Source organism: Oryctolagus cuniculus, chromosome 3 (assembly GCF_051225735.1).
Source record: "Oryctolagus cuniculus isolate XC-2025 breed Fujian yellow rabbit chromosome 3, ASM5122573v1, whole genome shotgun sequence".
In the NCBI taxonomy this organism is placed as follows: domain Eukaryota; kingdom Metazoa; phylum Chordata; class Mammalia; order Lagomorpha; family Leporidae; genus Oryctolagus; species Oryctolagus cuniculus.
This window is the reverse complement of record NC_142869.1, coordinates 170968280-170994863: the sequence shown is the minus strand read 5'-3', so window position 1 is coordinate 170994863 and position 26584 is coordinate 170968280. Positions and strand designations below refer to the sequence as shown.

Sequence of the window (26584 nt, the reverse complement as noted above, 5' to 3'; positions counted from 1 at the left end):
ATGGTTCTTATTCCAACCTTTCACCAAACCCTCTTTTTCTTTTTTGCCTGTGTTTGAACCCCAAATTCTCTGCTTCTTAATTTATTTGACAGGTAGAGTTACAGACAAAGAGAGGAAGAGACAGAGAGAAAGATCTTCCATCTGCTGGTTCACTCCCCAAATGGCCGCCAATGGCCAGAGCTGTAAAGATCTGAAGCCAGGAGCCAGGCGCTTCAGGGTCTCACGCATAGGTGCAGGGCCCAAGCACTTGAGCCATCTTTCACTGCTTTCCCAGGCCATAACAGAGAGCTGGGTGGGAAGAGGAGCAGCTGGGACTAGAACTGGCACCCATATGGGATGCCAGCACTGCAGGTGGAGGATTAACCTACTGCGCCATGGTGCTGGCCCTCATTAAACCCTCCTAGACAGCTAGAGCTGTCAAAGACTTCTCTTCACTGAGGACTAACCATTGTGCACATTTGGGGAGTAAACCAGCAGATGCGAGATTGCGCTCTCTCTCTCTCTCTCTCTCTCTCTGCCTCTCAAGCAAAAATAATTTTTATTTATTTTTATAAAAGATTTATTTATTTAACAAGCAGAGTTATTGGGGGCTGGCTCTGTGGCATAGCGGGTAAAGCTGCCACCTGCTGTGCTGGCATTCTCTATGTGTGCTGGTTTGAGTCCTGGCTGCTCCACTTCTGATCCTGCTCTCTACTATGGCCTGGGAAAGCAGTAGAAGATGGTCCAAGTCCTTGGGCCCCTGCACCTGCCAGGGAGACCAGGAGGAGGCTCCTGGCTCCTGACTTTGGATTGGTGCAGCTCCAGCCGTTGTGGCCAATTGGGGAGTGAACCAGCAGATGGAAGAACTCTCTCTCTCTCTCTGTTGGCCTCTCCTGCTCTCTCTGTGTAACTCTGACTTTCAAATAAATAAATAAATAAATCTTTAAAAAAAAAAACAAAAAGTGGAGTTACAGAGAGAGAGAGAAAGGGAGAGAGAGACAGATCTTCCATCCACTGGTTCACTCCCCAAATGGCTGCAGCAGCTAGAGCTGGGATGGGCCAAAGCCAAGAGCTTGGAATTCCATCCAGGTCTCCCACATGGGTGCAGGGGCCCAAGCACTTGGGCCATCTCCACTACTTTCCCGGGTGCAATAGCAGGGAGCTATATCAGAAGTGCAACAGCCAGGGCTCAAACCGGTGCCCATACAGGATGCAGGCATTGCAGGTGGTGGCTTGACTATGTACACCACAGTGCCAGCCCCAAACAAAAGTTTTTTAAAAGCACAAATCTTCCCTGGCAAGTAATCAGACTGATATTAAACATAGCACTTTTTATTTTAAAGATCTTATTTATTTATTTAAGAGGCAGAGGTAGAGAGAGAGAGAGAGAGAGAGAGAGAGAGAGAGAGAGAGAGAAGTCTTCCATCTGCTGGTTCATTCCCCAAATGGCCGCAACAGCTGGAGCTGAGCTAATCCAAAGCCAGGAACCAGGAACTACTTCTGGGTCTCCCGCATGGGTGCAGGGACCTAAGCACTTGGACCATCTTCTACTGCTTTCCCAGGCCATAGCAGAGAGCTGGATCTGAAGTGGAGCAGCTGGGACTCTAACTGGCGCCCATGTGGGATGCTGGTGCCACAGGTGGAGGCTTAGCCTACTACCCCCCAGCACCGGCCCCATGGGAGGGGATACTTTCTAAGACATTCACAACAGTAACTATGGAATTTGACAGTTGATCACTGGTGACCATACTGAGAGCAGATTTTCTTTAATTTTTAAAAAATATTTATTTAATTGAAAGTCAGAATTACAGAGAGAGGGAGAGACAGAGATTTTCTATCCACTGGTTCACTCTCCAGGTGGTTGCAATGACCAGCACTGGGCCAGGCGGAAGCCAGGAGCCAGGAGCTTCTCCCAGAAGCCAAACACCCCGTGTCTCACTGGGACTTAAACTTTATGTACCAGTGGCTTTGTTGAACTGTGATACACTGAGTGTTAGACAACCTGAACTCCTGTTTAGCCTCTACCCACTGAGTAATTACTGAATAGATTATGTCATTTTGCTTTTCTGGATTTCCTCCTCTATAAAACGAGGGGTTTGGAGTAGAGAGCCTGAAAGTTCTCTTAGAGTCTTATGCTGGCACATTCCTACTGCAATGCCTGTGACTATGGCGTCTGTGTGCCAGGTGGTTGGCCAAGGCCACAGGTGCACTCCGGTCCACTTGCCGGTCCACTCCGACATTGGCACCGGTTGCTACTCAGTCCTCTTCCCTACAGAGCTGCAAGGCCTCATGGCTTAGCTCAATCTATTAAGCCCCTTTCCTAGGCTGATTACTTAGGGCTATGGTATTGGTTGATGGACTGTTTAAGGCCAAGAGCTGATGTGGAAACTCTGGGGTAAGAAAGGTGGAAGGAACACATCGGGGCTGAGAGCCCTAAAGAGGCGGGGAGAGAGTCGGCTGGATGCCTCACATCCTGTGGGATCAGTGGTGCCCACATTCATCACTCACCAGGACAGACTGGCTAGGTGGCAGGTGGGTTCCTAGCACAAGCCCCTAAAAATAGCGTAGGAAGGGCTCCACTCCAAAGCAGTGACAATATCAGCAAGTTAATTAAGAAATCTGCCAGGAGTGATGAGAGGGCTGGCACATTTCCCATTCAGATCTTCCCTGTTCACCACGAACCACACGGGTGTTCGTCCAAGGCGCCGGGCTGAGGCACAGACCGAGAGAACAGCTCCCTGGAGCAGGCTCTGGCACAGATTCAGAAAAATCGACTTCTTGGTGCGTCTGCTCTCGGATCAGATGACATCTCAATGGAAAACTGCGAAGGATTTCCATTTTCATATCCATTATCATGGCCAGTTTGCATCACATCTTTTTCATTTTCTTTTCATATTTAGCTGGGATCCAGCTAGGTTTCCTGAAGTTCAGTTTTGAATGGGTGGATACTGCCAGTGGTTAAGTTTGGGATGAACTAAGGCAAGTCCAGCGGCGTGAAAGGCGTGTACGGAAGTGGTTGGAGAGTGGAGCAAGGTAAAGAGAAAGCGTAGGAAGGAGATGGCTGGCGCCACGGCTCACTTGGCTAATCCTCTGCCTGTGGCACTGGCACCCCGGGTTCTAGTCCTGGTCAGGGCGCCGGATTCTGTCCCGGTTGCTCCTCTTCTGTCGCTCCCCGTCTTTGTGGGGGAACGACACAGGACCCTGCGCTGTTCTTTGGTCTGCTCGGCCCTCCCCGGGTTTGCTGCTGGTTCTTCCCGGGTTGGCTACTATCCCTTCCACCTCCGTGGAAGGGCAGTTCCCCCTGGCCGCATTCCCCACTTCCGCAGGGGAGCGGCACACCGCCGGCCGGCTCTTCTCGGGGGCTGCACAGGTGTTCCCTCAGATGTTCCTCGTGCATGCCGTCTCTCTCCTCCTTTATAGTCCTCCTCCGCCAATCCCAACTCGGCTGCCCACACGCCGAGTACGCTGCTCTCCTCCAATCAGTAGCAAGTCCTACAGTTTATTAGTTGAACTGGAGGCAGCTGTGCGGAAGCTGCTTACTTCTCTCCCAGCGCCATATTGTGGGAGAGCAGATGCATAGAATAAGTCTTAATTCCAGTAACTCAGTCTAGTCCGGTTTGCTCCCCACAGATCCCCCTTTCTTTTTATTTTTGGCGTTGATACGCGCCTGTCTTCGGTGTCCCGCGGCACACACTCTGCTCTACTTGCTAGAGTTGCCACAGGCTCTTACAAGTCCTATCAATCAGGCAAACCGAATCCGGGTCCTCTCTTCGCCCTGTTGTGAGGAGGTTTTTAGGCGCTGATGCGTGCCTGTGTTCGGTGCCCTGCAGCGCATGCTCTGGTCGAGCCTGCAGGGGCTTACAAGCCCTGTCAGGCAAACCGAATCCAAGCCTTCTCATTGCCGTATTGTGGGGGAGACTTATTAGTGTTGGTTCGTGCCTATCTTCGGTGACCTGCAGCTCATACTCTGGTCGAGCTGCCTGCTGGTGCTTATCGCCTAATCAGGCAGACCGAATCCAAGCCTCCTAATTGTATTGTGGGGAGGCCTTACTGATGTTAATTCGTGCCTGTCTTCGGTGACCTGCGGCGCATAAGCTGCTAGCCGCCGCAGGTGCTCATCGCCTCACTTATCGGGCAGACCGAATCCAAGCTTTCTAATTGCCATGTTGTGGGGAGGCCTTTCTATTTCTCTATTTCTCTATCTCCGGGCATTCCTATTTCTCCCATTTTACTTCTATCTTCCAGCATTCCTATTTCTCTTTTACTTCTAAACTTCTGTTTCTCTTATCCCCGCAGCTTCCCGGCGCCCGCCCCGAGACTGCTTCTCGGCGGCTTCCCGGCTCTGAGCCGCTTCAGCCCGCGCTTCTCCGATCTGCGCGGCTTCCCGGCTTTGCGCGGCTTCCCGGCGCCTCGCCCCGCGGCAGCTTCATGGCTCTGCGCGGCTTCCTGGCGCCTCGCCCCGCCGGCGGGTTCCCGGCTCTGCGCGCACGCTCCGCAGTCTCCACGCACTTCGCGCCCGCACCACGGCCTCGCGCCAGCGTTCCCTATCTATTCACGCCCCGTGCTCTCTCTGCACGCGGCGGCTTCCGCGAATGTTTCCGCCACCACTGGCATTCAGTCCAAGTTCCCCGGACTAACCTGGCGAATTTCAACCTGGCGGCCCACGTCTCTGCCTCTGGTTCCAGATCTTCGCCTCTTGCTCCCCGGGGTGACTTGAAGAATTCCAAGATGGCTTGGCCTGCACTCGCGGCTTCATCCTCCCTAACATTTTTCTCTACCCGGTGTGTTTCCCTAAGTTTTCTTCCAACAATATTCCTCCCTCATTTCTCCTGGCCTCTCCCCACAGTCCGTATCCAAGTCCAAGTTTCTTACAGGTTTCACTTTCACTTTCAACCTGCAGTCCGTATCTGAGTCCAAGTTTCCTCTTGCCTTCACTTTAAATCCTAACTTCTTTCCCACAGTCCATATCCGAGTCCAAGCCTCCTCCAGGTTTCACTTTCGCTTTCAATCTCCTAGCTTCCCCGCCATAGTCCGCATCCGAGTCTATGAAAGCTTTCACTTTCGCTCTCAATCCTAACTTCTTTCCCACAGTCCATATCCGAGTCTATGCCTAGGCTTTCAATAGCTTCTTCCGGCACCTAGGCTCTTTGCTAGTCTCTCTCTCCGGTATTTTCCACTTCTTCCCGTTTCTTCCCTCTTCTTCCCTCCTAGGTTTCCTATCCGTCCTAGGTTTCCTATCCGAGTCACGGCACCATTATGTCGCTCCCCGTCTTCGTGGGGGAACGACACAGGACCCTGCGCTGTTCTTTCGTCTGCTCGGCCCTCCCCGGGTTTGCTGCTGGTTCTTCCCGGGTTGGCTACTGTCCCTTCCACCTCCGTGGAAGGGCAGTTCCCCCTGGCCGCATTCCCCACTTCCGCAGGGGAGCGGCACACCGCCGGCCGGCTCTTCTCGGGGGCTGCACAGGTGTTCCCTCAGATGTTCCTCGTGCATGCCGTCTCTCTCCTCCTTTATAGTCCTCCTCCGCCAATCCCAACTCGGCTGCCCACACGCCGAGTACGCTGCTCTCCTCCAATCAGTAGCAAGTCCTACAGTTTATTAGTTGAACTGGAGGCAGCTGTGCGGAAGCTGCTTACTTCTCTCCCAGCGCCATATTGTGGGAGAGCAGATGCATAGAATAAGTCTTAATTCCAGTAACTCAGTCTAGTCCGGTTTGCTCCCCACACTCTTCCAGGCCAGCTCTCTGCTGTGGCCCGGGAAGGCAGTGGAGGATGGCCCAAGTGCTTGGGCCCCTGCACCCACATGGGAGACCAGGAGGAAGCATTTGGTTCCTGGCTCGGATCGGGGCAGCATGCCGGCCGTAGTGGCCATTTGGGGAGTGAACCAACAGAAGGAAGACCTTTCTCTCTGTCTCTCTGTCTCTCTGTCTCTCTGTCTCTCTCTCTCTCACTGTCTAACTCTGCCTGTCAAAAAAAAAAAAAAAAGAGTAGGCAGGAGAAGGAAATGGACGGAAATGGAGCACGCTCCTTCATGAGACCCTGCTCTTTGGGATGTGAACAGCTGGTGCCTGAGCCAGCTTCTGCTGGGGGAGGAATGTGAGCCTTTTGTCCTGTGGGCCAGAGGCCTGCACGTCCACACACAGTTACTATCTCTTCACCCAACACCCAGGAGACCATCTCCCATTTCTCCTCACCTGTCCACTCTCCCTAGCCTGTTTGTAGGCTTCCTCTGTCAGTACAAAAGAGGGGTGGAGAGGTAGGTGGGGCTTGGTAGAGCCCGGGGGGACCTGGGATCCAGGTTCAGGCTCACACCGAGTAGGGAGTCTTTGCCAGTTGGGAATTGCTGGCGTGGCGTCGTCTATGGGAGCCCCTGCCACGGATGCACATCGCTAGGAAGCACACGCCGGGCAACACCTGTCTCAACTTTTAATGCAAATGGCTACCAGGTTCTGAAGGTGTCTGCATCAGGGCTGGAGGTTGAGCGTGTCCGTGTCACAGTGTGTTGTCTTGGTTGAGTGCCTTTCAATAAGGAGAAGTGTGGCTTGCAGCCCTCCACCTGCACTTGTGCCTCAAGCCCTGCACGTGCTGTAGGTGCAGTCTAAGAGTGGTGCTGTCTCCAATCACGCTTGCTCATAGCACACAGGCTGTCCTCTTACTAGAAATGTATAGGCAAAGACAGCCAGCCAGTTCCTCACTGGCCCTGGCAGTGCACTCTGTCTTCTAATAAGGTTCTCTTCTTTAAGTGCAGCTCTTAAGAACCCAGCTATGATGACTTAGAAAGGTCTCTGGGGGCTGGTGTTGTGGTGTAGCAGGTAAAGCCACCGCCTGCAACACCAGCATCCCATTTGGGCACAGGTTCCTGCCCCGGCTCTTCCACTTCTGGTCCAGCTCCCTGCTAATGGCCTGGAAAAAGGAGGAGAAGATGGCCCAAATGCATGGGCCCCCACCATCCACCTATGTGGGAGACTCAGATGAAGCTCCTGGCTTCTGGCTTGGCCTGGCCCAGCCCTGGCAGTTGCAGCCTCTGGGGAACTAAACCAGTTGGATGGAAGATCTCTCTTTGTGTTTGTCTCTGTCTGTCCCTCTCTTTCTCTGTAACTCTTCCAAATAAAGAAATAAATTCATTAGAAAAAGGAAGGGATGAAGGAAGGGAGAGAGAAGGAAGGAAGGAAAGAAAGTCCTTTCTGATGAGAGTGAGACCATTTACAGTACCTGAATTCGGGCTGAATCCCAAGTAGATGACTTGTACTTGCCAACCCCCAGCTAGAAAAAGTTGGAATTGGACCCCAGGGATGACAGAGAAGACTGAACAGATGGCTGATGGAGCAGTCCTGGCTAGGCTGAAGTGTCTTGTAATAAGTTCTGACAGCACTGTTCGTTTCTCCTCCATGGCACTCATCACAGTGAAGTTATGTATTGATCTGTACAAGTATTTGATTAATATCTGTCTCCTCCACTAGATGACAGATTCCATGAGGGCAGTATCTGGTTTTGTCCACTGTGATATACCATCAACTTTTATGGATACATGGGTGGATGGCTGGAAGCAAGGGATGCCCATTTAAAGGGTATACTTGAGGCCAGAGTTGTGGCATTACCAATTAAGCTGTTACCTGCAATGCCAGCATCTCATATGGGCACTGGTTCAAGTCCCAGCTGTTCTACTTCCAATCCAGCTCCCTCTTACTGTGCCTGGAAAAGCAGAAGAGGATAGTGCAAGGGCTTGGGCCCCTGAACCAATGTGAGAGACCTAGATGAAGCTCCTGGCTCCTGCCTTCAGCCTGGCCCAGCCTTCGGCCTGTTGTAGCCATTTGGAGAATGAACCAGTGTATGGAAGATCTCTCTCTGCCTATCCTTGTCTCTCTGTAACTCTGGCTTTCAAATGAATAAATAAAAAAACCTTTTAAAAAATGAAGGGCATGCTTGAATAAAGCCTCAAAGCTGATGCCCTCTTTTGGGTTTCTAAATTGACATGGCTTTGTATATTGAGAATGGTACCTTTGCTCTCTCCTTGGAGCATAAAGTGGGAATGGACCCTTTGATAAAGGCCAGAAATTGACTCTTGAAGCAGAGAAACAGTCCTTGCAGCTGATGTCCCATGTCAGGCCCTGCCATCACACCCTGACACAACCTGGCTTACCGCCCACTCTAGGGTTTCAGCACCATGGACAGCACCCAGGCCTAGTCTAGGAGGGAGGTGTGTTCAGTATTGTGGCCAAGCAGAGGAATGGCTGACTCCTGTCTCTTCTCTTGGTGGATGTGAGCTGGTTTCTACTTCTCCACTGGGTGTCACTGCTACCCTGGTTCTTTGTCACTTGAGTCTTCAGCAGGCTGCAGGGTGATAAATTAAAGGACCACCCATATGAAGAATGCTGGCTGAGCCCAGTCATAGGTTTTAGTCTTCATGTTCCTTTACCACACAGTGTCCTGCTTGGTCCCAGTAGTGAGGTTGGGGTGGAGAAGCTCTGATGGAACTTTCTGGCTGCACCTCTAGCCAGGACTCCCCCACTCTAGTGTCTCCCTATCCTACCCACATCATCCTCTGCCAATATCTGAGCTGGGAGACGGGCGGGAGCACCCTGAGAAAGAGAAGGAGAGGGAGAGTCAGAGCTCAGTCCCATCCACCCAAAGGGTCAGCCCGGGCTGGTGCATGCTCAGTGTGCCCAGGCTCTGGGGCTCCCCGCTTCACGTGTGCAGAGTGCATACATAGCACAAACAGCTGCAGAGCCATCCTAGGGGACTTACCTATGAAGGAAACAAAAGGGGAGGAAGATGGCACCAGCCAAGATGATGGCATCATCAATGAGACACTCACTGCTCTGTCAAGTCATCCTTGGAAGGCTCAGGAGTTACTGGGGGAAAGACTTTGTGAGAAGGTAGAGGGAGACAGCTTGGTCGTGGCTCCATTTCATCCAGGGAGGTGGTATGGACAGCTCACCTTCTGGGATCCAAATGGCAGCTCTGTCTCCCCAGGAACAGATCAGTGCTCCGCTGCCTGTTAGCTGACATCTACTCAGTCCCCAAAAGGCAGCCCCAGAGCCAGAGAGTGACCTGAGGTTGCCTTGTTGATGCAGGGGCTGAAAGTGAGAAGACAGAGGCCTGGCCACTGGGGACCCTTAGAGGAACTGGCTGAGATTAAGAGAACTCATGCCAAGGCAGACCACCCCACTTCTGAGCCCCAGGTTTCAGAACACAGATGTCTGGGCTGAAAGCCCCAGGAGGGATTCTTTCACACAGAATCCCAAATGCCCTCAGTGACACTACAGTACAGCCCCACTGGTGACAGTGGGTACGAAGATCTGCTCTGCCTTCCACTGGCCAGGCAGGCTGGGGGTTGAGTGAGAAAATGCCTTCATTTGCCAGGAAACAGCTAGGGAAGAAAGATTGTCATCAACCGTAAATCAGCAAAATGCCACCTGCTGGTGTTGGCTGGAACAGAGGTTCTTATCTTCCCATAAGAAAGGAAATTCCAAGGTGAGACAGAGAGTATTGGCGAGCAAAGCAGCCAGGAATAACAAGGCAGTGCATCCATCAGAATGGACGGGCACTTCTCCAGATGGATCTGAGACAGAGTTCCTAGTCTACATCCAGCCTGGGTTACATCCAGCAAGGTTACAAAGTTTAATGGAGAAAACACAGCTGATGGCCAGGTGGGCATCTCAGCAGAGAAATGAGAGCTGAGAGTACAGTTTGCATTTAGACGGAGGTTTAAAGATTTATTTAAGTTCAGGTCTTCTCTCCATTTCTCCTCTACCCTGTGTCTCCTGAACAAAGAGTTTGCTGGGTGTGAAATAGGTGAAATGCTGCCAAAGGTTTTATTACCTAATGTTATCAGACTGGGTAGCCCTCTTGCTGCCAGGCAGAGAGAATTGTCTTTGGGGAGAAGGCTGGGATCACCTATAAAGTTACTGGGGTACGAGCAGAACGTTGTAGTGTAAGATCCTGGGCTGTTTCCAAGACTGATCCGCGCCTTTCTGCAGCTGCTTTATTGTCCTTGGGCCCCATTCACACACACAGGCTGATTTCTGTCCTTGGAATTGTGATGAGAGCCACTGCAACAGGTTCACACTGGGGTGACTCAACAGGAACAGCAAGTGCGGCACCACTATGACCCCCCATTCATGCATTTCCATAACCTCCCCCTATTTTTTCAAAAGCCCACCTTTGTGTATATATATGTGTGTGTGTGTGTGTGTGTGTGTGTATGCACCCTCCCCCAACCCAGCTGAATGACAGCCAAGCAGAAATGCAGCTCTGCCCAATATGTTTGCCTCTGCCTCTGTACCTTCCAAATCTTTTTCTGTAGGATTCGCGTTGTCTGATTCTTGAGTGTACTCAGTGTCCTGGCTGGGTTTTCCAGAGCCGCGGTTGGTCTGGGGGCAAGTTTAAAGCTAATTATTGGTGATTTCATGGTCATTCTAGGTGCAGGGCAATCTCCCTGTCAGTGTTCAGGAGAAGGGCGCCCTGTTCATGAAAACAGCCAACTCTGAATTCAAGAGCTTGAGAGGTCGGGACAGCTCAGGTGTGGAGAGCCTTGCGAAGGGTGCTGCTGACTGCTTCTGGGACAGGAGGGACAATGAGACCTGAGCCACAGCTCAGCCAGCAGGGTCTTACAAAAAGTGACACTAGCCTGGGTCCTGGCCTAGTCGCGTGCTTCTGCTTTTGCCTCGATGCCAAGACATTTACAATTTCCAGAGGGTCCCCAGATGCCCATAACAGCTGGGGCTGCACCAGGATGAAACTGGGAGTCAGGAACTTAACCTGAGCCTCTTACGTGGGCGGTGGGGATTCAGCGACTGGAGCCATCACCACAGCCCCCCAAGGAGTACCTCTGCAGAGATCCTCAGTTGTTTTGTAGCCAGAACCTTGGACGCGTGAGGGCTTCCTCTTTCTGGACAAAGGTCTGGCCCAAGAGCTCAGAGTCACAAATTCAAGGCTGAGTCTTTCTGAGTAACCTTGGATGATCGGAGTCAATCCCACGACCATTTGTCAGATACCTGCGGTGTGTTACGGTAGGGGAGCGGTGAGCAGTGAGACTCAGAGCTGAGTCATGAAGGGGACCGTTGGTCATACAAAAGATTCATTTGTTTTTATTTTCAGAGCATGGGGGGTGGGGGGGGACCAGGAAGGGTTTGAAAAAGCAAAGAACAGGACCAGATTTAAGTGTCTATCCAGACTTCTGCGCATAAAACCAATCGGACGAAGAGATCTGACGCACAGGGAAGCTGATGCAGATTCAAAGAGGAGCACCGATGGCGGCTTAGATGAGTTCACCGAGTTGCTAACATTAGAGAAAACTGGACGCATGTGAATACATTTAGGCAGAGGAATTGGCAGAAGGTGGCCGGAGCTGCATGTGGAGCACAGTTCACAAGGACGACGCCCAGGCTGTGGCGTGGGTGATCTGGGGGACGTTGGTGTCATTCGCTGAGATGGTAACACTGGATCAAGTAGCTTCCCGTCTTCCCTGGGCCAGACTTTCTTCCACTGTTCCTTCCAGCACTCCTAGTCTAGGTTTCTACTTCCCAGAATTGCTGAGGATTAGCAGAAGTCATTGGTTACCTAAGAGCAGACACAAAAGATTATAGTTGGCAAATTACCTAGTATGGCTGTTCCTGTTAGCAGCCCTGGAGCAAGGTCTGTATTCTGCCAGACTGAGTTCAAAGAAAAGCTAAAGTATGTTTAGCCCTGGAGGAGAAAAGCAAAGCCTGTATCATTGAAGAGCAGGAAGTATTGCTCTAAAAAAATACATAGTCACACTAGCTGCTTCTATGTATCAGTGTGGACCTAAACTGAATGCTACTTAATAATAAAGATGAAGCTCTATGCGGAAGACTTTCTAAATTGAGTGTTTTATCGTTTTTGAGGGGGGGAACCCCTTATGTTAACAACGGACTTTGAACTTGGGTGGTAATGGTGCAATTGTGCCGATTCAGCAACAGCAATGAATGCGCCAGGCGGGGTCAAGTTGCTGGAGTGCGCTTTGATCGGGCGGGGGCAGGGAAATCTGTTCTTTCTGTTCAGTTTTTATGGGAAACTAAAAGTGTCCCTAAAAAGAAAATGTATCTGAAAACACATGCGTTTTCGGAGCGGTGTTCTGGAACAAGGATCTGTACAGGACTCTGTGGTAATTGCTTGAGGCTTTGCGGACTGTCCCAGTCTTCAGTTCAGCCGCCACGGAGAGTGGCTAACTGTGTGCACGTCGCTGAGTGCCTATGAAACTGTACTCACAAAAGCAGGCAGTGGGCCAGATTTGGCCCATTGGCCACAGAGTGCCAACCCCTGTTCTATCAACTGCTATTCAATGAAGCGTGAGTATGGGTGTTGTGCGGACCAGGGAGTCACAAATCAAGCCCACCGTCCACTGGAGGATGCTTTGCCAGCCTGCGCTCATCAGTGTGAAGTGAGCAGCTCTGTGAATCTGAAGCCAAAATTCTACAACTGCAATTCTGCTGACGCGTTCAGATGTTACAAAAGCCCATCCTCATGGCTAAGGTTGGTTTCTTGACTTTTCACACCAAGAGAATGTGAAATTAGGTATTCATGTGGGTCAAGTGTCTTCTATATAGACAGATGGTCTTTAAATTGTTTCCCAAAAACTCTTAGATTTTTTTGCCACATTTTAGACAATTATTTTTGTTGAGGGAAAACATGTTGAGCTTGTCAGCATTGTTTAAATTTTTTTGATACTCTTGTAATTCACCAGTCATTGTTGGGGACAGGAAGTTAGCCTAGTGGTTAAAATGCTGATGAGGGTGCCTGTGTCCCACACTGGAGTGCCCAGGTCACTGCTCAGCTCCAACTCTGGTTTCCTGCTGCTGCAGACTCTGGGAAACAGCAGGTGATGGCTGGAGCAGTTGTGTCTTTGGCACCCACGTGAGAAACCTGGATTGAGTTCTTGGCTCCCCACTTCAGCCTGGCTGTTGCCAGTTCCTGGCATTTGGAGAGTGAGCCAATGGATGGGAACTCTGTGTGTCTTTTCTCTCTGCCTGCTTCTCAAATAAATTTTTAAAAATTAAACACACACACACATGTACACACACACACAAACAACTAAACAGAGGCCACACAGGTAAAGCCTACTGTGTGGTGCCGGCATCCCAAATGGCTGCTGATTTGAGTCTCAGCTGCTCCCCTTCCTACCCAGCTCCCTGCTAATGGCCTGGGAAAGCAGTAGAAGACGGCCCAAGTGCTTGGGCTCTTGTCACACATGTGGGAGGCCTGGAAGACGCTCTGGGATCCTGGCTTCCACGTGGCACAGCCCAGGCTGTTTTGGCCCTTTGGGGAAGTAAACCAGCAGGTGGAAGCTCCTTCCCTGTGTCTCTCCATCTATCTCTGTAACTCGCCTTTCACGTAAATATGAATAAAACTTAAAAGCCACAAAAACCTAGTGGCCAGTCTCTCTCTCTCTCTCTCTCTCTCTCTCTCTCTCTCTCGTTAATAAAAAATAAATAAGCATTTTTAAAAGTGTAAGTTCATGAATGGGGTTTTTTGTTATTGTTGTTGCAAGTGACAGGAAACCCAGATATGAGTGGGGTAAGCAAAAGGAGAACTTACAGGCGATACGCCTGGCTTGACCTGTGGGCCAGGGGGGCCCAGTGCCCCTCACCGAGCCCCGTCCTCAGCCTCCACGTGCTGGTGAGATGACGGCCAGCGTTGTACAGCAACATCCCTGACGTTCGCGTTTAATGAAAAGGAGGAGCTGCCCCTCTTCCCAAAGCCCAGCGCACGTCCCGGCGCCTCTCTGGTGCTGGCAGGGCCCCGTGCACATCCCTCGCTGGTCCACGCCGCAGGGGCGGAGGAAGCTTTGCCTGAAGAGCGTGGACTGGTGGCAGCAGGACAGGAGGCTTCTCTAGGGAAAGACAAGGGGGAGCGAAACGGACTCTGAGTGGCAAAGCTGGGAGCTCAGTGACCTCTCCTCGGCCCCTGGGCAGGTGGACTTGCCCACGTGTTTCTTGGCGCCTACCCTCCTACACAAGACAGCCACCCGTCCCCCTTCCAGCCTGGCCTACACCCCCGTGAGGACAGCACACGCAGAGCCCCTCGTGGATCACAGGTGCACAGGCCCTGTGCTTGTGCCCTCCTAGTATGCCCATGGGCCAGAGGAACCGCCTCAAAGTGGGGATTATACATTGTGGTTTGTCCCGGTTAGAGTAACCATATACTGGTCCCCCTCCTTCATCCTTGGCTTTCCATGGTTTCAGTTTCCCGGTCAACCATGGTTTGAAAACGATAATGTGGAAAATTTCAGAAAGAAGCAATTCGTAAGTTTTAAACTGCACTCAGTTCTGATGGTGTGATGAAATCTGTGTCCTCCTGCCCCGTCCTGCCTGGGACGTGTATCATCCCCTCGCTCAGTGTAGATGCTGTATGCCCTACCCTCCCGTCAGTCACTGCAGCCGGCTCAGGTGTCAGGTCAGCTGTGGCAGGGTCTCAGTGTTGGAGCAGCCCTCGGGGGTAGCCCGATGCTGCCACAGCGCCACTCTGTCTCATCACCTCATCACGATGCTGTCACAGTGCCACTCTGTCTCATCACGACGCTGTCACAGTGCCACTCCGTCTCATCATGATGCTGTCACAGTGCCACTCCATCTCATCATGATGCTGTCACAGTGCCACTCAGTCTCATCACTGTGCTGTCACAGCGCCACTCCATCTCATCACGATGGTGACACAGTCCACTTGTCTCATCACCACACTGTCACAGCGCCACTCCTTCTCATCATGATGCTATCACAGTGCCACTCTGTCTCATCACGATGCTGTCACAGTGCCACTCTGTCTCATCACGACGCTGTCACAGTGCCACTCTGTCTCATCACGACGCTGTCACAGTGCCACTCCATCTCATCACGATGGTGTCACAGTGCCACTCCATTTCATCACCACACTGTCACAACGCCACTCCGTCTCATCACCTCATCACGACGCTGTCACAGTGCCACTCCATCTCATCACGATGGTGACACAGTGCCACTCCATTTCATCACCACACTGTCACAACGCCACTCCGTCTCATCACGATGGTGACACAGTCCACTTGTCTCATCACAATGGTGACACAGTGCCACTCCATCTCATCACGATGCTGTCACAGTGCCACTCCGTTTCATCACGATGCTGTCACAGCGCCACTCCGTCTCATCACGATGGTGACACAGTGCCACTCCGTCTCATCACGATGGTGACACAGTCCACTTGTCTCATCACCACACTGTCACAGTGCCACTCCGTCTCATCATGACACTGTCACAGTGCCACTCTGTCTCATCATGACGCTGTCACAGCACCACTCCATCTCATCACGACACTCACAGCACCACTCCGTCTCATCACGATGCTGTCACAGCACCACTCCGTCTCATCACGTAGAGGTTGTGTTATCACCACGTCATCACAGGGAGGGTGAATACAATCTGAGATATGTTAAGGGAGAGAGAGGGAGGAAAAGACCACATTATATAACTTTTATGACAGTATATTGTTACAGTTGTTCCAGGGGCATGCATCAGTGAAGTGAATCAACTGACCACGTGGGACACCCACATCCCATATCTGAGTGCTGGTTCAAATCCCATCTCCTCTACTTCCAATCCAGCTCCTGATAATGTATCTGAGGATACAGCAGGAGATAGCTCAACTATTTGGACCCATGTGGGACACCCAGATGGAGTTTGGGGCCCCTGGCTTCAGGAGGCCCAGCCATGGCTGTTGCAGTCATTTGGGAAGTAATGAAAGTGGAAGATCTCTCTCTCTATCTCTCTCTCTCTCTCTCCCCCAACCCTGTGAGTGTGTATGTGTGTGTGTGTGTGTGTGTGTCTTCGTGTCATTCTGCATTTCAAATAAATCTTTTAAAAAACTTTTCTATTTTATTATGTTTATTACTGTTAATCTTTTCTTCTTCTTAATTTGTAAGTTAAACTTCATCATCGGTGTGTATGTATGGGAACCATCACAGCACCAGGTTCAGTACTGTTTGTGGCTTCTGAGGGGGTGTGTTGTAGCCCAGCCTGGGAGGCTTACAAACAACAGAAATCTATCATGGTTCTGGAGGCTGGAAGTCCGAGATTAGGGTGCCGCTGTGGGTGGCTCCTGGTGCAGGCCCTCTCCAAGGCTGCACCAACTTTTGTACCCTCCCAGGGTAGAAAGAGGGTGGAGAGCCCTCCGGGGACCTTGGAGAGCCCTCTGGGTCCCGTTTCCTAAGGGCCCTATCTGCTGCTAAGAGAACTAATTGTACCCCAAAGGCCCCACTGCCCAATACCATCATCGCCTTGGGGATTAGGATTTCACATGTGAATTTTAGAGACACAAACATGCAGCCTATTGTGTGTGCAAAAACACAATGGAAGCATTTTGATTCCTGCAGGTGTCTGAGTAAGATACGGGTTTCTGAGGATTCCCCATATTCTTTTTTTTTTTTTTTTTTTTTTTTTTTTTTTTTTTTTGACAGGCAGAGTGGATAGTGAGAGTGACAGAGAGAAAGGTCTTCCTTTTGCCATTGGTTCACCCTCCAATGGCCGCCACGGCTGGCGCGCTGCGGCCGGTGCACCGTGCTGATCTGAAGCCAGGAGCCAGGTGCTTCTCCTGGTCTCCCATGGGGTGCAGGGCCCAAGCACTTGGGCCATCCTCCACTGCCTTCCCGGGCCACAGCAGAGAGCTGGCCTGGAAGAGGGGCAACCGGGACAGAATCCGGCGCCCTGACCAGGACTAGAACCCGGTGTGCCAGCACCGTAAGGCGGAAGATTAGCCTATTGAGCCACGGCGCCGGCTCCCCCATATTCTTTTAAAATGCGAATTTATTCACTTGAAAGACAGAGATAGAGAGAGGGAGGGACAGGGAGAGATTGGAGAGAGAGAGAGATCTTCCATCCATTGGTTCACTCACTAATGGCTGTGACAGCCAGGGCTGGGCCAGGCTGAAGCCAGGAGCCAGGAACTCTATCCAGGTCTCCCCTGTGGGTGGCAGGGGCCCAAGCACTTGGACCATTTTCTACTGCTCTCCCAGGTGCCATCAGCGAGGAGCTGGATTGGAAGTGGAGCAGCTGGGACTCCAACCAGCACACATATGGGATGCCAGCGTCACAGGCAGCAACTTAACCATCTGTGTGACAACACTGGCCCCTTGAGAACCATTATCTTAGAAAAATTTATGTATTTATTTGAGTGTTAGAGTTACAGAGATAGAGGGGGGGAGGGATAGAGAGAAAGGTCTTCCATCCACCCAGATGGACACAATGGCCAGGGATTGCCCAAGCCAAAGCCAGGAGCCAGGAGCTTCTTCCAGGTCTCCTACGTGGATGGCAGGGGCCCAAACACTTGGGCCATCTTGTGCTGCTTCCCCAGGCCATTAGCAGGGAGCTGGATCTGAAGTGGAGCTGCTGGGACTTGAACCCCTACAATAAGGGTGCCTGTGTCACAGGCAGCAACTTTACCTGATACATCACAACATCAGCCCCACAACCTGTTACCGGAGAAGCAAAGGGTCCTTGTCTTCGCACAAGAAAAAATTCAGGTGTGAGACAGAGAGCAGTGGAAAGCAAAGTAGCGAGGTTTACTAGGGTAGGGCCATCCATAAGAACGGATGGGCACCTCTCCAGACAGGACCCGAGAGAGAATGCGCAGTGCACATTTAGGCTGGGGCTTTTAAGGGGATGGGTCTTGCCTCCCGCCTCTTCTCTCCCCCTCTCCTTCTTCTCCGCCTGAACAAAGGACTTGTTGGGTGTAAATACAAAAAATTCCTTTCTGAGTTTTCCCCCTGAAGTTATCAGACAGGGGAAGCCTGGCTGGTATTGCCCCGCCTTAGAGGAAGGGTGTTCATCAGGCCAGGTAGAAGGGGCAGGACCCCCTGGAAGGTCATCAGGATCCAGGCAGGACCTTGAAGTGCAGATACTAGGCTGCACCCGGAAGGTTATCGGGATGACTTTGAGATGCGGATGCTGGACCACTACGGATGTCAATTCCTTAGGCCCTTGTCACACACACAAGCTCATTTCTGACTTCCTACCTAACAAACCCATATTCAGGTTTGTTTGTTTGTTTGTTTAAGATTTATTTATTTGAAAGTCAGAGTTATACACAGAGAGGAGAGGCAGAGAGAGAGAGAGAGAGAGAGAAAGGTCTTCCATATGGTGGTTCACTCCCTAATTGGCCGCAATGGCCAGAGCTGAGCTTATCCGAAGCCAGGAGCCAGGAGCTTCTTCCGGGTCTCCCACGCGGGTGCAGGGGCCCAAGGACTTTGGCCATCTTCCACTACTTTCCCAGGCCACAGCAGAGTGCTGGATTGGAAGTGGAGCAGCTAAGTCTCAAACTGGCGCCCACATGGGATGCCTGCACTTCAGGCCAGGGCATTAAGCCGCTGAGCCACAATGCTGGCCCCGAAGAACCTATATTCTTTTTTTTTTTTCTTTTTTTTTTTTTTTTGTTTGTTTGTTTTGACAGGCAGAGTGGACAGTAAGAGAGAGAGACAGAGAGAAAGGTCTTCCTTTGCCGTTGGTTCACCCTCCAATGGCCGCTGTGGCCAGCACGCTGTGGCCGGCGCACCGCGCTGATCCGATAGCAGGAGCCTAGTGAGCCGCGGCGCCAGCCCAAACCTATATTCTTAAAACAAATTCCTGGGGGCTGGCGCTGTGGCATAGGGTAAAGTAGTGGTGTGGGTAAAGCTACTGGCTCCCCTTGCTGACCCCGCCAGTCAGGTCTTCCGGAAACCCCAGCTCTGGTGCCCCTCCCTGAGGAGAGCCAGGCTCTCCATCCTTGCCTGGTGACCCGCCCACGCGTGGTGTTCTCAGCTCAACAGTCTCCCTTCTGAGGTGAGCTCGGGGCCCTGGGCACCATCAGCAGAGGGCCACGTGTCCTTGGTGGCCACACTTTCTGAATCTGAGTCGGGGTCTGTCTCCCTGAGCCCTGCCCTCTTCCAGGCCCCCAGGCCTGGGGCACCTTTGCTCATGCCCCTGCCCCTGGAGCTGTGGCTAAGGCCACCTGGGTTTGACTCTCAACTCCTGTATTTACTGTTACGTTGAGGCAAAGTGCTTAACCCAGCAACACCCAAATTTCTTAGTAAAATAAAGATGTGAAGTCTAAGATACAGCACAATACACACAGTGAACTATTCAGGAAGGGCCAGCTACTCGGGGGCATTTGACTCTGTCTCTGTTTTAAAAGGTTTATTTCCTATTTGAAAGGCAGACATACACTGAGAGAGAGAGAGAAAGAGAGAGAGGTTTTCCATCCACTGTTTCCCTAAATAGCCACAACAGCTGGAGCTGGGCGGATCTGAAGCCAGGAGCTAGGAGCCAGGAGCTTTTTCTGGGTCACCGACATGGGTGCAGGGCCCCAAGGTGCAGGGCCATCTTCTACTGCTTCCCCAGGCCATCAGAGGGTGGGAAGTGGAGCATCTGGGGCTCGAATTGGCGCCCCTGTGGGATCCGAAGCTGCAGCTTTACCCGCCACGCCCTTGACTCTTTGGATCTCAGCTTTTCCGTCACAGCCCAGGTCAGATCTGGCTCCTCCCTCTTTAAACATCTCCTTGTCCCGTTTTTTCACGGCCTCCTCTGGGCCAGCTCCCACTGACTTCCGTGGGGGCCTTGCCATGCGTTTCTTCAACCTTGGGATCCAGTGCTCCCCCTCCCCCATTCCAGGTTATTCCACTATCATGAGTAGCTGGGAACCCAGTCCCCCCCATTCCAGAACATTCTACCACCCTCGGTCCTTGACTTGATGGAGTAGGGCTTCAGCAAGGGTTTTTGAGGAGGGCCTTTCAAGTGCTCGGTGCAAAGTAAGAGCAAAACTCAGCCTCTGGGGCCTCTCTGCACAGCGGTTTCTGACTCTCAGGGGAACAAGCACGCTGTGGTCAGAGGCATCGTTCCCTCCGTCCCTCACCTGAGCCACTGAGGCTTCCGCCCGACCTGTGCATCTCAGCGGCTGCTCCCGGACGCAGGCTCACTCCCTGCCCTTGTTCAGCTTACTGCCCGCCCGTGCATCTCAGCGGCCAGGCCAGGTTGGGCTACTTTGGCAACGATTTGCTTTCCAGCTCAACCAGTTTGCAGCTTAGAAAACGGAAAAGGGGCCGGCGCTGTGGCGCAGTGGGTTAACGCCCTGGCCTGCAGTGCCGGCATCCCATGTGGGTGCCGGTTCTAGTCCCAGCTGCTCCTCTTCCAGTCCAGCTCTCTGCTATGGCCTGGGAAAGCAGTAGAGGATGACCCAAGTCCTTGGGCCCCTGCACCCGTGTGGGAGACCTGGAAGAAGCTCCTGGCTCCTGGCTTTGGATCAGCGCAGCTCCAGCCATTGTGGCCATCTGGGGAATGAACCACCATATGGAAGACGTCTCTCTCTCTCTCTCTCTCTCTCTCTCTCTCTCTCTGCCTCTGCTTCTCTATAACTCTGCCTTTCAAATAAATAAAAAAATTAGAATTACCAGAAGTATGGTTTTTTTTAATAATCACTTGGTGATGTATCTTTAAAAAAAAAAAGAAAGGAAATGGAAAAGCCTCTGTTGAGCCCAGATCTTTGCCCCGGCCTCCCCCCCGCCCCCGCACCTGAGTTCCAGAATGTGGGGCCAGGCCGCACCCTCGCAGGCTGTGTCCCCGACTTTGCTTGCTCAGCGCCACGGGGGATCATTAACTTCCCCGTGGTTACTCAGACGTCCACATTAGGACTCATTTGCCACAGCTGAACGCCCCTAGGTGGCCGCAGCAGGCAGGTGAGCCCCGGGGCCCCTCCCTCCCTGTCAGGCGCCCTGAGAAGTTAATCTTCCTGCCAGCAGCGGCCTTTTTTCCGTGTTCTTGTCCTGCTGCCTCGGAGAAGACCGAAGAGGGCCCTGAGTCGCCATGGACTCTGCCGTTCTCCACTGGGAGCCTCCCAACCCCTCGGTGAGTGCTGGTGGGGGTGGGGGTGGGGATGGGGGTGGGAAGGGGAGGGGGGCAGGAAGGTGGTCTGGGGGCCGGGGTGGGGGCATGGGTCTAAGGCCCTGATTCATTCTCTGAGCGACAGGCAGTGGCGCACTCTGGATTAGGGCTGGGAGTCTTGTAGATTAGGCTTGGAGTCTCAGGATGGGCTGCTCCCAGCCTTGGCTCCCTGGTGTCCTGGGTGCTCAGGTCACCATCACAGCAGCCTCAAGCCAGGCTCTGACTACCACAGGGGCGGGGGAGGGGGACTGGATTTGCTAGCAAGGCAGTGCTGTCCCCGAAACGTCCGATTCCCACCAATTAAGACCACCAGGAGGCTGGCACCGCAGCTCACTAGGCTAATCCTCCGCCTTGCGGCGCTGGCACACCAGGTTCTAGTCCCGGTCGGGGCACCGGATTCTGTCCCGGTTGCCCCTCTTCTAGGCCAGCTCTCTGCTGTGGCCAGGGAGTGCAGTGGAGGATGGCCCAGGTGCTTGGGCCCTGCACCCCATGGGAGACCAGGAGAAGCACCTGGCTCCTGCCTTCGGATCAGCACAGTGAGCCGGCCGCGGCGGCCACTGGAGGGTGAACCAACGGCAAAAGGAAGACCTTTCTCTCTGTCTCTCTCTCACTGTCCACTCTGCCTGTCCACAAAAAAAAAAAAAAAAAAAAAAAACACAAGGAGCCGAGGCTGATGCAAACTCAAGAGTTTTATCTCAAACTCGAGTTTGGTCCGACGTCCGCACCAGGCACAGCTGGGCTGGATGGACGGCCCCCACAGGAAGGTCGTTAGGGTTTTTATACAGTTGAACAAACAAGTTTGGCTATACAGCATCTGATAGGCTCCTATTTTAAATTAATACTTGTTATTCTATGATTGGCTAAGTACAGGCTCTGAGCCGCTAGGGTGCGCGTGCCAAACTGCAGGGTTTCGGGATGCTATCAATCACCTTAACTGATAAGACACCTGGAACTTCCCTGCTGTCTGCTAATCGCTGTTGCTAGGAGAGTTTATCACAAGGGGAGTTTCATTTTCTTTTTTTCGGAGCTTTTGGCTCAGGGTTCAGGGCCCGGTCAGGCCCGAGTTGCAAGATGGAGGCCTGGTCTAAACTAGCTGCGCCTTGATCCTGGCTCAGGTCCCTCAGCAGGAGGGGCCCCTGCTGGGTCTCTGTGGAATCTGGGTGTTCCTTCCTTACCCTCTCAGCACTCTGCTCGCTCTCATCAGGCCCCTTCCAGAGGGGGGCAGAGGGAGAGAGAGAGAGGCAGAGAGAGCACAGTATCCCAAACAGCCAGCGTACGTCAGCCACTTCACCTGCCGTTCCTTTTACACCTGCGGGGGCTGAGGTCCAGAGACGCAGTCACAGTGACCCATCTGCCACCCTCTCCAGCCTGTTTTGGGCACCTACAAATGCCAGGGAGACCAAGCGGACACTGGGCTTAGGTCTGCAGCCCTGGCCTAGTGGGGAGAGGCCCCTTCCCCCGCAGCTGGCAGCAGCGAGGACAGTGTCCACTGCCTTCCCCCTCCCCCCGCAGGGCTGCCCCAGCCTCTCACCGCTGCTCTGGCTGCACGGAGCCGCTGCCTCCTCCGCCAGCCCGTCTGCTGCCAAGAGCAGGGAAGCTGACCCAGGAAGCACGGGGCGCACCTGCAGACGGGAAGAGGGGGCGGTTCCACCCTCCCACTTGCAACCTGACCTTGGACAAGCCCTGCCACCTCACTGAGCCCCGGCCTCCTGTCTATCTGGCAGGCGGTAAGGAGGTGCCAGGAACCAGGCGAGTGGATGCACTGGCTGCTCTTTGCGAACTGTGAAGTTCTGTGCACCTCCAGGCGCCATGGGGGTGCCCCTTTGCGTCAAGCTTTATAGTGGAATTGCGTCATGTATTGATAGTCAAAACCAGAAGACAGGTTCAGCCCCCCACCCCCTTTCTCTGATGCTCAGCGTGGGGGCGCGCTTCTTGAAGTCATTCTTCCTCCAGAAAGGATCTCCAGGGTTTTCTTCTGCCACTGGGTGTCGCTTGCACAGATTTCTCCCAGCATGGGATGCCCCGGGGATAGAAGTGGCCCCCGCATCCTGATGGAAAGACAGACTGGAAATGGCCTTGGTGATTGACTCCTGCTCTGCTGGGAGGAAAGGCGAGCAGGCGAGAGCCAACGCCTTCCCCAGCCCTGGCGCTTCCCTGCCTCACTTTCCTGAAAAACCGTCCCTGCGGATGAGGTGCGGTCAGGTTGCTCACAGGACACACACAGAGTCACGGCGCCCATGGTGGGATGCCGGCACGCACACCACGCATGCTCCGCTTGCGAGTATGCTCACCGCCATGCTGCCTGGGTGGGCAGAGGCCGTGGAGGTGGAGTCCCAGGCCCACAGGCTCTGAACGTGGCATGACAGTCACATCCGCCCAGTGTCTCTTGTCATGCACGTCTGTGGTTGCCCGCCCAGGATCCGATCAGTCACTCAATCTCTCCCTCTCTGTCTCTCCTCCCTCCCCCAGTGTCTTTTCTCCGATGATCTGTAGATTCCTCTCCACGCTTGCTGACCCCTTGCAGTAAGTGCCCTTGAGCCCAGAGCGACCTCCTGCAGCCTCTAGTTCGGAAAAGCAAATTTCTTTGATGTGCACCCAAATACCAAGCAGCATCAAAACGTCTCCATTTCAGGAGCCTAACTGGGATAAGCATGCGGTTTCCAAGACTTGCAACCAGCTTCTTAGGAAAATTCTCTACAGTCATTAACGCATGCGTTTGTTCTCTGAGCGCTCACTGCGTGTGAGCATTGGAGATGGAGAAGACATGGGACTTTGTGATCCTTTGTGTGGGGAAATATATGGTGGATGTTTGGGGCCATAGTAACTTGCTCACAAGTTTGTCAGAGCCCCCGAGGAGGGGAGGCCTCACCTATCAAGGCTGGGGTGGAGTGGGTGAGGGATGTCTTCCTGCACCGGCGAATGCTCACTAAACAGATGAGCTGAAGCAAAACACCTGCTTTACGTTCCAGGGCCTGATGCCAGAGACGAGTGAGAATGCATGGTTTGGTACAGAGAACACAGTTCTGCAGGAGGTTAGATCAGTAGACCCAGGGCAGCAGGCCTGCACTGTGGCATGGGGCTCTCCTCCGACGGCTGTCTCCGTCACCGGTGACGTGGGCTCCGCAGGCATAGACTGGGGAGGAATTAGGATGAGCGGTTAGGGGCCGGCATCGTGGCCCGCTGGGTGAAGCCACAGTTTGCAATGCTATCAGAGCACCAGTTTGAGTCCTGGCTGCTCTGCTGCAGATCCAGCTCCCTGCTAATGTGCCTGGGAAGGCAGCAGAGGACGGCCCAAGTGCTTGGGCTTCTGCCACCTGCATGGGAGCCTCAGATGGAATTCTGGGCTCCTGGCTTGGACTTGGCCCCAGCCCCAGCCCCTGCCCCTGCCCCTGCCATGGGGGTCTGTCTTTCCCACTCCCTTTGTCACTCTGCCTTTCAAATAAAAAGATCTCTTAAAAACATTTAAAGGATGTGTTTGCCACTGAGCGCCCTCCATGAAGGACTGTTTTGCTTTGGCTCCAGGTAGGATATGGCTCAGCCCACTGCACCCAGCTCCCCTCCTTCCCGGCCAGCCCTGCCCTGAGTTAGGGCTTCCTCAGGGGGATGCATCCTAGGCAGTGCAGCTTCACGGATGGTGGTTAGCAGTGTCTGGGGGTAGTTTTGTTTGTCACAGCTGGGTGGAGAGGCCAGGAAAGCTTGTGAACACAGTACACACACACACACACACACACACACGCAACACAACTAAGACTTGTTTGGTGCATATGTCAGTAATGCTGAGGTTGGGAAACCCTGTCTTAGAATACAGCAGTTCCGGGGCCGGGGCCGTGGCGCAGTAGGTTAATTCTCCACCTGCGGCGCCGGCATCCCATATGGGCACCGGTTCTAGTCCCGGCTGCTCCACTTCCAGTCCAGATCTCTGCTGTGGCCTGAGAAGGCAATAGAAGAAGGCCCAAGTCCTTGGGCCCCTGCCCCTGCATGGGAGACCCAGAAGAAGCTCCTGGCTCCTGGCTTTGGATCGGCGCAGCTTTGGCAGTTGTGGCCACCTAGGGAGTGAATCAGCGGACAGAAGACCTTTCGCTCTGTCTCTCCCTCTCACTGTCTATAACTCTACCTCTCAAATAGATAAATAAATCTTAAAAAAAAAAAAAAAAGAATACAGCAGTTCTCTTTGCCTATGGAGGACAGAATTCAAGACCCCCTAGTGGATGCCCAAAGCTACGAATAGCACCGAGCGCTGTGTGTACCATAACTTCTGTGTCCCCACAAAATTGCCATTCAAAGAGTTCATGGAAAATGCACATTATGAAAAAAGTGTGCATGGACTTCAAAAAAAAATTTTGCACCAAAATAAACTTAACTCCACTTTTCCATGAACTTTTGGAAGTACCATTGTAATACCATTGTTAATCTATCATTTCTTTCTTTTTTTTTAAAATTTTTTTGACAGGCAGAGTTGGACATTAAGAGAGAGAGAGAGAGACAGAGAGAAAGGTCTTCCTTTTCTGTTGGTTCACCCCCCAAATGGCCGCCATGGCCAGCGATGCGCCAATCTGAAGCCAGGAGCCAGGTGCTTCCTCCTGGTCTCCCATGCGGGCGCAGAGCCCAAGGACTTGGGCCATCCTCCACTGCACTCCCTGGCCACAGCAGAGAGCTGGCCTGGAAGAGGAGCAACCGGGGCAGAATCTGGCACCCCGACCGGGACTAGAACCCGGTGTGCTGGCGCCGCAGGCAGAGGATTAGCCTAGTGAGCCGCAGCGCTGGCCAATCTATCATTTCATGTTTTATGTCTGGATGCCTCCTTTGCAATGCTGCTTTTGCCCTTTGGGACAATTATTAAGTAAAACAAGGCTCGAAGACAAGCACTGTGGTGCTGCGATGGTCACTCTGACAGCCAGGACCACTACTGAGTGATGAGCAGTGAGTGGAGAGCTTATGTAGCATACGTGTGATGGACAGAGACGATTCACAGCCCAAGGAGGATACAGCCAGATGGTGCAAGATTTCATCAGACTAATCAGAGCAGCATGTGATGTAAACTTTATGAATTGTTTCTTTCTGGAATTTCCCATGTTGGATTTTTGAACTACAGTTGGAGGAGGAATGAAACCATGGAAAGCAACACTGTGGTTAAAGGCAGACCATTGTATCGTGCTCCCGGGACCCCACTGGGCCATATCAGAAGGAGCAGCCTGATCTTTGCACTGGTGGCCTGGCCACATCGGGAATGATGGGCTCACATTCTTAGCCATATGCTGATGCTCAAATGTTGGCCCTAAGCTCGTGTTCAACACTCTCTGTATATATGGAAATCTGGAAGCCGAAGGTGTTGTAGCCAATATTTATTGGACGGTTACCACGTGCTGAGCATTGGACTATGTGTTTCCTGTGGGGAGCAACCGGACTAGACTAAGTTACTGGAATTAAGACTTATTCTATGCATCTGCTCTCCCACAATATGGCGCTGGGAGAGAAGTAAACAGCTTCCGCACAGCTGCCTCCAGTTCAGCTAATAAACTGTAGGACTTGCTCCTGATTGGAGAGCAGCGTACTCGGCGTGTGGGCAGCCGAGTTAGGATTGGCGGAGGAGGACTATAAAGGAGGAGAGAGACGGCATGCACCAGGAACATCTATGGGGAACATCTAAGGGAACCCGTGCAGCCCCCGAGAAAGCCGGCCGGCGGTGTGCCGCTCCCCTGCGGAAGTGG

The 26584-nt window shown here is 52.7% G+C and overlaps 1 protein-coding gene and 1 long non-coding RNA gene across 5 annotated transcripts in view; one reads left to right on the top strand and one right to left on the bottom strand.

Annotated features, from left to right (window-relative positions):
- Window positions 1-11045: 11045 nt before the first annotated feature.
- Window positions 11046-24282, bottom strand: LOC138849073 (uncharacterized). Of its 3 annotated transcripts, XR_016231783.1 has the most exons (4): window positions 20508-20638; window positions 15292-15392; window positions 13534-13828; window positions 11046-11538 (listed from the first exon to the last, which is right to left on the bottom strand). It is a non-coding gene; the product is annotated as an uncharacterized LOC138849073 (long non-coding RNA). The 3 variants fall into 3 exon arrangements; XR_016231785.1 differs by lacking the exon at window positions 15292-15392 and having other exon boundaries at window positions 11050-11538; XR_016231784.1 differs by lacking the exons at window positions 15292-15392; window positions 20508-20638 and adding an exon at window positions 22408-24282 and having other exon boundaries at window positions 11051-11538.
- The window catches only part of LOC100342535 (solute carrier family 23 member 1), a 67344-nt gene continuing 61460 nt past the window's right edge, over window positions 20701-26584 (top strand). The window contains exon 1 of one of the 2 annotated variants that reach the window (XM_008258149.5): window positions 20701-20840. In XM_008258149.5, coding sequence (XP_008256371.3) covers window positions 20799-20840 — 42 coding nt within the window. In that variant the 5' untranslated portion in view covers window positions 20701-20798. The remainder of the gene's footprint in view (window positions 20841-26584) is intronic. The other variant, XM_089329535.1, reaches the window with a different exon arrangement.